Source organism: Pantherophis guttatus, chromosome 10 (assembly GCF_059756535.1).
Source record: "Pantherophis guttatus breed Tessera chromosome 10, ASM5975653v1, whole genome shotgun sequence".
Taxonomy (NCBI): domain Eukaryota; kingdom Metazoa; phylum Chordata; class Lepidosauria; order Squamata; family Colubridae; genus Pantherophis; species Pantherophis guttatus.
The window spans coordinates 1,699,299-1,709,462 of record NC_142072.1 but is presented as its reverse complement, the minus strand read 5'-3'; the positions used below and the strand labels follow the sequence as shown (position 1 = coordinate 1,709,462).

Here is a 10,164-nt window from a genome sequence, read left to right as displayed (position 1 = left end):
ACCCCCATAATCCTTAGCCAGCGTGGGCCACTGGGCTGCTGTTCCAGGATATTTAGATTGGGGGAGGGGCTGGGAGCTGCTTTTTTGAACTGGGTGGGTCAAGAGTTGAAGGTCCAGCCAATGTTCCCCAAGGTCTTAGCAGGTGGGAATTCAACAGGTAGAGTTGCAAACTTTGACTCCTGCTTCCCACGTGGGAGAAGCAAACCTGATCCCCGCAGGTAGAGAATCCAGATCTATGGAAGGAAGGCGGGGCTTGCAACGAGTGGGCGTGGCAAGAGGAAGGCGTGGCCCAGCTGGGTTGCAATGTCAGCTCTTTGAAAGAGGGCGGGGCTATCGCCTGCTTGGTGGCCCCTGGGACCACGCCCCTACTTCTAGAGCGATCTATTCGTGGCCGGGAGGGGGAGGGCCGTACCATTTTAGAAACAGTGAGATGGTGTTTTTTTTTTTCTTTTCGAAACCCACCGCGCCGCAAAACGCGGCTTCTTGGGCTCTCGTGCTCCTCCACCCACACCCTTCCACTTGGTTCCTCCCTCCGTCCCCCTTTTTCCCTCCTCCACATGGCCCGCTCCAATTTTGACGCATTGCAGGTGAGAGGCGACCAATGGCCGCGGGAGTCTCATCCTGCGCCTCCTCCGGCGGCCAATGGGAGTGCGCGAAACAAGGACGAGCTCGCCATCCTGTGTCCTTCCGCCGACAGGCGGCTGCAGGGGAGGGGCGGGACGGGAAAGAAGCGCGAGGAGCCAGCGAGGGGAGGAAAGTAGTCCCTTCGGCCCTCTCCCCGCCCGCAGGGAGGAAGTGGGCGGGGCCGCCCTCAGGGGCAAGAGCGGATTGGGCGCGGCGGCGTCCGCGGGGCGGGGCGTCGGGGCGAGGCCGTTGGCGACCGTTGGCGGAGGGATCCGGCGCGCGCAGTGAGGCTCCGTGAAGCGGCCCTCGGTGCGTCCCGGCTGGTGCGGCTCCTGCCTCCCTCGCGACGCCGTTGCTGCCCTCGAAGCCTCGCCGAGCCGGACCGGACAATGGTGAGGGGACAGCGCGGCTTCCGGCGGGGAGCGGGGTGGGTGGGTGGGTCGCGGACTACAACGCCCATGCTTCCCGGCTGGAAGCCGCGGCGGATGGGTCTTGTAGTCCACCCACCCGCAAGAAGGCTGTAGGGGGGGAGGTTTCAGGGGCTGCCTGGTTATTTGGATGGGGGGGCAGTTGTAGGAGGAGGGGAGGCGCTTCCGTGGGGGCGGGGGGGGGGCGAAGAGAACGACACCCCCCCTTTTTGCGGGGTCAGGCCCATTAATGGGGGGAGGGGAGGGGGGGCAATGGCCCCGGGGGGGGAGCAGCGGATGAGACCAGTTCTTGGGGGGAGGGGGGCGTCGTATCCCACTGCAGGGGGAGAGTTGCAAGAGGGGGAGGGGGGTAATGGGGGCGACGCAACGTGAATTGGGGAGGGGAGAGGTGGGGGGGCCGAAGGAGAGCAGGGGGATGCCAGACCCCTGAGTCTTGGGGGGGTGGCTGTGGGGGGATTATGAGGAGGGGGCTATGGGGGGGGCTCCGTGGCTGAGTGACAAAGGAGAAGAAGTAACGGGGGTGGGGGGGCTAATTGGGGAGGGGGCTGCACTTGAGTGGGGGGGGGCTGCCGGCTGGGTGCAATGGGGGCACCTGGCTGGCCCCGCAGGGCTGCATCCCTTGGACGAGGCCTGGCTGGGGATGCTTGGTGCAGGGCAAGGATTTGGGGGTGGGTGGGGGGGGCCCTTCCCCCCCCTTCCGGCCTGCTTTTTTGGCAAGGGAGGGGCCGATCTAGGAGGGGGAGGGAGCTCCAGACAGATGTCTAGGGAGGCAGATGGAGAGCCAGCATAGTGGAAGAATGAGGGGGGGCGTATCTCCTTTGGAGAGGAAAACACTTAAGGATTGAGCATCCTGAAAGATACGGCCGCCATCATCCGAAAAAAGGGTGAAATAGGGTGTGGGTTGCAATTTGCCTCTCCCTGCCTGGGGGGGGAGAAGAAAGGGGGTGCCCCCCACTGCTGGTGCCAGTCTCATGGCTGTGATTCAGAGGGGTGGGATGGGGCAGCAGAGCTGGGCATCCTGTCTGGAAAGAGGGCAGGGCAAGGGGGCACGTATCCAAGGCCTCTGCCCTGGGCCCTCCCGACTCTGGCAGGAGGCTGGTCCTCATCAGCATCCAACAAGATTTCCAGATGTTTCGTTCCCTCCCTTCGCTTTGCCTAAAGAAGGAAATGCCGCTCGGGTCGCCTCTGACTTCAGCGGAAATAGCAGCGGAATGGCTCTGGTCGGAAAGCGGCTCACGCAACTCTTTACCTTGCCCTGCCCGTTTTTGGCTGAAAGCGAAAGACGATTTTGCAATCCGCTGCAGAGGAGCCGTTGCCCGTCTGCCTTGGACCGCAACTTCTGCCAGGGGTGACGCTGAAGGGAGGGTTTAGGTGAGCCGAGGGGGCGTTCAGCTCAGGAGCTGGAGCTCTGGAGGAAAGAAGAATGGGTGGGTGGGTTGGGCTGCTGCTTCCTTGAAAAGCATCGATTAGGGCAAGGTGGACTTTTGCACTTCTTCACCTGAACCTCCGTACACAGGAGGGCGGATTTGATTTGGAGCTGCGGCTTTGCGGGTTGCTGGTCTGTTAGGAGACGAGAACGCCACGGAGTTCCTCGGAGTCCTTCTGGGGGTCTTTCCCACTCCCTACTGCAGCTTCCGGTACCTGGTTGAGACGCACTCGCCCCTTTCCAAAATGGAAGGTCGCTGGCTGGCCTCCTCCTTGGACCTCTGCTCACACCAGCCCACCCCACCAGCTCATACTCTCTGCCCTCTTGGTGCTGATTTTCCCCTGAGAGCATCTGTCCCTCAATGCCCCCTCGAAAAGCTTCCCTGAGTTGCGACTCTGACAGCTTCTGCGAAACAAATCTGTGCCACAAACCGTCTTCGGATGGAATTTGGGGGCGCTGCTTTATTTGAGGGGACGGGGAGTGGGAGAAATGGCTGGTTGTTTCCAAGGGGACAGGGAGATCGTTCTGGATTCGGGAGACGTAGCTGTGGTAGCAGGGAGGTTAGTTGGTTCAAAATGAAGGGTGGGCTGTGTTTTCTTGGGCATGGCCCCCTCCCCACCACCTGAAGGGAAGACTCAGTGGAACTGAATCCCTCCCTCCTTCTGTCAGAAGCTGGAATCTTTTGTGGCTCGCTTGGGGTGGGGACTCTTCTCCCCAGCCTTCCCCTCTTTTGCTCCATCAGAAGTGCTTCATCATCCTCACTGCCTCCCTCTGGATCCCCTCCCAGCCCCCCCCCCCTTTAATACAGGTAGTCCTTGACTTAACAATAGTTCACGTTTAAAGTTACAACATCACTGGAAAAAGTGACTTATGACTGTTTTCATGGTGACGTGATCAAAATTCAGGTGATTGGCAATTGACTCTTATTATGACAGTCGAAGTGTCGGGGGGGGTCACATGATCCCCTTTTGTGATCTTCTGACAAGTTAATGGGGAAGCCAGATTCACTTAACAGCGTGTGACTAACTTAACAACTACGGCGATTAACTTAGCAACGGTGGCAAGATAGGTCGTAAAGGCAGGCAAAACTCACTTAAATGTCTCAGCAACAGACATTTTGGGCTTCCTTCCCTGTCATAATTGGAGGACTGCCTGTATAACCTTAATAGCTGATCTATGGAAAGTCTTTTTGCCTGAGGGTTTTTTTATTCTCCTTTGCTGGCTGAGGAACTCTGGGAGTTGAAGTCCACAAGTCTTAAAGCGGCCAAGTTTGAAGACCTCTGCCGTAGATCTTGGAGGTAGGTTGGCCTGGGACAGGGATGGGCCACTATGACCTCTTGACCACCTGTGGACTTCAACTCCCAGAATTCCACAGGTCATCAGGTTGCCCTGGGTAGCAGCTGCCCCGTGGTCACTCAGGAAGCCTCCCTTGTCATCTTTAGCCGCTGTGGCTGGCTTTCGCCCAGAAGCCAAGATGCTGGCCCCAAAACTCAGCCTGGCAAACCAATATCCTTGTCGTCAGAGAACTCGCCTTTTAAAAAAACAAGAAAGGAATCGGTCAGGTGGCTCTCCTGGACAGAAGAGCCGTTTTGCATCCAGAAAAGCAGAAGGTGGAGACCACGTCTTTGTGAAGCCCGTCCAAAAGACAAAAAAGTCTGAAACGTGGTTTGTCGATAGTGCGGAACAGCTGTGCTCGGCTTTCCTGGGCCGTGAGGACTCGGTCGGTGCTGAGAAGCGATGGAAGCTCAGGATAGTTGTAACATTAAGCCAAGAAACCCACAAGTGAGCACACGGTGGCTTGTGTTTTGAATCTGATCGGCCGCGCTTGGGATTTGCAAAGATTTTCCCCAGGGCAGAAGGGAACTGCTGACTCACTGCAAGGTCCAGCATCCTGTTTCTCACGGTAGCCAGGATTGCTTCAGGCAAGCCACCCACCCACCCATCGGGACTTCAAAAGGGCCTCCCCCCCCCTCTCTCTCTCTGCCGTCAGCACTAAGAACCAGCCGGCCTTTGGATCTGCAAAACGGTTGAGATGAATGATACTTGATTCCCTGAGACAGGCCTGTTGCCCTGAACGGGCTTTCAGCGGTCATCACCGCCTCTGGTGGGAATCAGTTCCAGAAATCAAGTTGTCACACTGGGTTTTGTGGTGCTCTCTTGCATGAATCAGCCGCCTTTGTGGGTCTTTGTTGGCAGCTCTTGTGGTGTGTCAGTTCCTGACTCTTGGCTCGCGCAGGCTGGATTTGCAAGAGCTCCAGTAGGAATCCCACGGCCTCCTTTAAGAGCAGGAAAGAGGCAGGAGAGGTTGTGAGTCCCTTATCCAGAGCAAAGGGGGGGGCACGCTTTTATTTTATAGGGTGGCCTTCCAACCCTTAAGGACAGTTGGAGTTGTCTGAATGAGGCTCTTCCACCTTGTGTCAACCCTGAAGTGAGCCTGGCCGAGGCCATCTTGGAGGCGTCAGGGTTGCCACAAAGCAGAAGAAGGGGAAGGGATGGGCAGGGAAAATAGTTTTCCTGTGGGAACCAAGGACATTCCATCAGGTGGCTGGCCAGGGGAGGAGCGAAGTAACCAAGCAACCGGCCAGCATCTTGATTGGACAACGTGACCAGTGATTTAAGGGAAAGGGGAAAAGTTTACTTTCTTTTTAATTTGGTGAAAGCCACTGGAACTTTCAGAGTCGGCTTTCACCAGTTGTGCCAATAGGATGTATCCAATCAATCGTTCCTTGAGGAATCTGCCTGCCTCAGAGTTCTGCTTCCTATGGGTGCATTCCTTGGACCCCTTGCCTTTGCGCTCTTTGAGAGTTGCTTGTGGCTGCAGTGAAGAGCCACGAGGACGGCCGTTCAGCAGACTCCTTGCAAGGGAGGAGGATAAGGACGGGGGAGCTCTCAAGAAAGCAGGCCTGGGCCCAGTGTCTGGTTCACGGTCTGCAGTGAACGATGGGTCCACCGGCGCAGATTATTGTCCCCAGTTGTAATTGTGATGGGACCAATCACACCTTGAGCAAGAATTGTAGAAGGCAGGAAATGCGACGGCTGGCAGGGAGCTTTGAAAGACCCTGTTCAACCCTTGTGATTTGCTGCATCTTCAAAGTGGTGGTAAATTGAGATTTTGGGATTTTTATGGTGCAGCACTGAGGATGTGGATTCAAAGCCCTCCCCAAATTTGGAGGGACCTCAGTTGTCTTTTTTGGGCCTCAACTGAGAGGCATGGAAAATGTCTCTTGCATTTCCCCACCCAGTTATTATTTTTTGGCGAAAGATGCCAAGGTGGACAGAGGGAAGGATGAGGCCCAGCAGTTAACCTCTCTCTTCTGCTTGCAGGCTGACCAGCTGACTGAAGAACAGATTGCAGGTGAGTTTACACACACACACACACACCCCGCCCTGAGCATGAACGGGATTAATATCACACACATACACACACAGTTGTTGAAGAGCAACAGACAGACTTGCTCAATAAATCAAGACACTGAGGGGCAGGTCTTAAACTTATTTCTGGAAAGTCCCGTTGCCTCTTGAAAGGGCACCTTTGGGACAATCATGGCTGGAGGACTGAGAGTCTCTACAGACTTTAAGCAGCCTAAAAGTCCCAACGGTACTTTTTTTCAGGAGGCAACTGGTTTTTTTCTTTTGAAGACATTTCGCTTCTCATCCAAGAAGCTTCTTCAGCTCTGACAGGATAGTGGGGCATGGAAGGATTGATATTTTTATATCCTATTTTAGGCAGTTTCTTTTTCATGAACTCCGTTTGGCTTTGTTAGTCCGTGGTTCCTCCACGTTCAGGGGATTTGGGCTCAGGGCTGCTTAGAAAAACGAAAAGTACCACTGGAAGCAGCCGGAAGGACGTGGGCGTTTTGAGATTCCACTCCTCCCTCCCTCTTTTCCCCTTCCTGAGCCCTTTTGGGGTAAATCCCTGCCAAGCTTTTTCTACCCCGCTGGGTTTGAGCGCCCCGCTTCCCTGTCCCCCTGCAGAATTCAAGGAGGCCTTCTCCCTCTTCGACAAGGATGGAGATGGCACCATCACCACCAAGGAGCTTGGCACCGTGATGAGGTCCCTGGGGCAGAACCCCACCGAGGCCGAACTGCAAGACATGATTAACGAGGTGGATGCGGATGGTGAGTGACACCCCCCTCAAAAAAAAACCCTCCAGCAGTTTGAGGCTAAATTAGTTCTCTGTCAACAGCCCCATCAAGCAAATACAGGTGAAGCTTCGCCCGTTGCTCACCTCCAGGGGTGCGGCCCAGTTCCTCACAGGCCACAGACCAGTCTCAGTCCTTGGCCCGAGGGTTGGGGACCCCGGTCCAGTATCTCTCTTTTGTTTCATTGCAACTGAGTGAGGCTCTGTGGCACAACCGACAAAAGCGGTCTCACCCATCGGGAGGAGGCTGCTGGTCAGGGTGGGAGTTTGCAAAGCCTCTTGAAAAGGACAGTTCTCCACGGAGGGGGTGGTCTACAGACGCCAGTTTGGTCTCACCGCAACCATCGCTGCCTTTCAGGCAACGGCACCATCGACTTCCCCGAGTTCCTCACCATGATGGCGAGGAAGATGAAGGACACCGACAGCGAGGAGGAGATCCGGGAGGCCTTCCGGGTGTTTGACAAGGTGAAGCCGGGAATCGGAGCCTGGGAAGCGGGCAAGGAGGCGATAGAAGGGAAGCGGGTAGATCGGGACCGCTGCTAGGCCCCTTTCCCCTCCCTCAACTCCACCTGACGGGAGCTTCTCTCCTTCCAGGACGGGAACGGCTACATCAGCGCCGCCGAGTTGCGCCATGTGATGACGAACCTTGGCGAGAAGCTGACGGATGAAGAAGTGGACGAAATGATCCGGGAAGCTGATATTGACGGAGACGGGCAGGTCAACTATGAAGGTTGGTAAAAGGGACCCTGATGGGTTGGGGGAAGCTGCTTCTCCAGCCCCACGTGGGTCTCCGCAGGTCTGTAAGGCCTCTGAATGGGTTGGAGAACCACAATCACGAATTGAGGTGTCCAGCCGTGGCCTCTTTAAGACGGGTGGAAGTCCATCCATCTTAAAAGTAGCCACGGATGGACAGCCCTCTGCTAGAACAACACAACACAACACATACGCTCCACTTAGTCTAGAAGATGGGACTGACATGCATATGGACCTTTGTGCAAAGAAGCCAACAGGAGATGTTCTGATAAATCCAAGCCTGGAAAGATTTGTTCTCTCTACAAGCCTGGTTTGGCGGTTTCAGCTGAACCAGGATTTTGCTCACGGCCCACTTCCTGGTGGTTCCCTCCAAAGCATCTTTCTTTGGAAAACCCGGCGACAAAAAGGCTTAAAATTTGGTCTGTTTGGTGATTCCTCTGATCGTGTGGCTGCTCCATCACCGGAGATTTTCAGAAATAGATGCAACAACGGTTCAACAGCGATGGCATAAGGACCTCCTGTCCTGAGCAGGGGGCTGGCCTAGAAGACCTCCAAGCTCCCTTCCAAGCCTAGGAGTCTAGATTCTGTGTTGATCAGAACAGAGCTGTAGAGGAGGATGGTTACAGTGGCCACCAGGGAGGAGAGGGCACGACAGAAGTGTTTTTGTATTTTTCTCTGCGTGAAATAGAGCACAGTGCAGTTCTGTAGGGGATACTGGTTCCTTTTGTCTTCGGCCACACATTTAAACCAAGTTAAAAGGTGGCCTGTTGTGTGCCTGGGCTGTAAGTGAAGGGAGACTGAGGCCCACAGCAGGGAGGTCAGTGAGGACTTAAATGGGGGACCCACTCACCGTGTTGCCTCCTTCCGTGTCTCTTGCAGAGTTTGTGCAGATGATGACGGCAAAATGAAGCCCACAGACGGAGTGGCTGGCAAGGCTCGTTTTCTCCTTCGATAACTTTTCTCCCACACACTCTCTCTACTTAAGTAACCTGGTTCTCTAAGCAAACAAATTGGCTGTGGAATAAATCTGACCAAGCAATTAAAAAGTGAAAAAAAAGGAAAAAAGAAGAAAAACCTTCCCAAGCTGCATGATTGCACTCCTCTCTCCCTCCTGCCTCTTTTTCACCTTTCCTCTCTTCCTTCCTCTTTTCCTCCCTTCCTTTGTTCCTTTCCAGGGTCCCCTGAGACCCTCTCGGCCCTTCTGGATGTCTTCGTTTCCATTGGGTATTCTGTTCTGTAGTCAGAGCTGGCCCTATATCTCAGGGTGCAGATTCTTTCTTTTCTTTCGAGAACACCCCCTCCACACACACAATCACATACCTTACTACCACGAAGGGGTGGAGAGAGTGCAGAAACCCTTTTTCAGTCCTGTTGCATGTGTCCGGGCGCTGCAGTTGTGCGCGTTGACCTGGCAGTCACCACCGAGGGTCTTGCCCCAAGGAACACCGGGCATACAAGCAAGAAACGGGGAGGGGGTTTATTTTTGTGTTCCTCCTTCGTTTTGTTGGGGCGGTGGGGGGGGCAGATTCCCCACCACCCAGATGTCCGCGGTGGAAAGTGGATCCCATCGGCGCGACCTGGAGAGGGGAGAGGCGGATCGAAGCGAGGAGGGGGGCGGCGAGGGTCCCCAGCACTGTCCCAATTGGCGCTTTTCCCAAAACACCCGACACACTCCTCCCGTCTCTTGTTCTCAACCTTGTAAAAATTGTAAATGTCCTTTACGGTTTCCTACGAGTGGTGTCCGACTTCAGAGCTGCTATGTACATATCTGAGGTGATGGGCTCCCTCCCCTCCCCCGGGGATGGGATGCACCCCGTGACGGCAGAGGCTTTTGGTTGGCAGCTTGGGAAGATGGGGGGGGCGATACCGCAATAAAAGAGGGAAGCCTCCGCTGAGCGAATGCCAACTGCGCCCAAGCGCCCCGTTTTCCTCTTCCCTCCTCCGCCAGTGCTTCTCTAATTTCTTCTTCCATAGTGGCTGGCGCCTTTAATGCCTCTGACGCACCTTCTTGGCTTCGGTGTCTGCTCTTAGCTGTGGCTTTCTCCCTCCGCCTTTTCCCCTTTCGGCCCCCTCCCCGCCTCCCTCTTCCTGCCCTCCCCCTCTTCTCTCTCGGCAAACGGCATGAGCTGCAAACTTCGCTTCTCTCTCTTCGTTATGTTTGGGGTTTTTTGTTTTGTTTTTTAAATCCAATTTGGGGGGGGAAAAGATGTTTGGGGAGCTTTTTTTTTTTCTCTCTCTCTTTTTTTCTTTTCCTCCGGGCGAGGCCATTGAAATGAGAAGCAGACTCTGTCCTGAATCTGGACGGGGAGAATTCGCCTTCTGCACTCCACCGATGAGTCAGCGGAGGGGTCTTGCCGGAGAGTGTGGGGAAGGTTGAGCCAGAATGTCTTTGAAAGCAGGTGGCGTTTGTTCAGTTCAAGCTGTGAAAATAAAATAAAAAATTATATCAATGTTTTCCAATAAAATGCAGTGACTACCTGACGTGGCTGGTGTTGCTTTGAAGTGGCGGCTCGTGGCCGACCTCCTGGGATACACGAGAGAGGCCCACCAAACCCTGAACCCGGGGAGGTTTCCAATTAACAAAAGTAACAGAGAAGGTGCTACTAAGCTCCTGCTATTGTGTTGATTGTAGACTGACAACAGATAGCATCTTGGGGGCTCCTTGGTACTATCTAACCTTAGTTGCTTCCCTGCAGACCTTTTGTGACCCAACTAGGTAACGTCATTGGTGAGAGTTTCTTCTACAGCAGGGGGTATCCAGCCTTAGTAACTTTAAGGCCTGTAAACAGCT

At 54.8% G+C, this 10,164-nt stretch overlaps 1 protein-coding gene across 2 annotated transcripts; it reads left to right on the top strand.

Annotated features, from left to right (window-relative positions):
- Window positions 1-542: 542 nt before the first annotated feature.
- Window positions 543-9,854, top strand: CALM3 (calmodulin 3). 2 transcript variants are annotated; one of them, XM_087876507.1, is made up of 6 exons: window positions 543-587; window positions 5,803-5,833; window positions 6,454-6,597; window positions 6,979-7,085; window positions 7,215-7,350; window positions 8,253-9,854. In XM_087876507.1, exons 1-6 carry the CDS (start codon window positions 558-560, stop codon window positions 8,279-8,281), a joined length of 477 nt encoding a protein of 158 aa, XP_087732633.1. In that variant the 5' UTR covers window positions 543-557; the 3' UTR covers window positions 8,282-9,854. The 2 variants fall into 2 exon arrangements, with proteins under 2 accessions (XP_087732633.1, XP_060549761.1); XM_060693778.2 differs by lacking the exon at window positions 543-587 and adding an exon at window positions 672-1,016.
- Window positions 9,855-10,164: the final 310 nt, after the last annotated feature.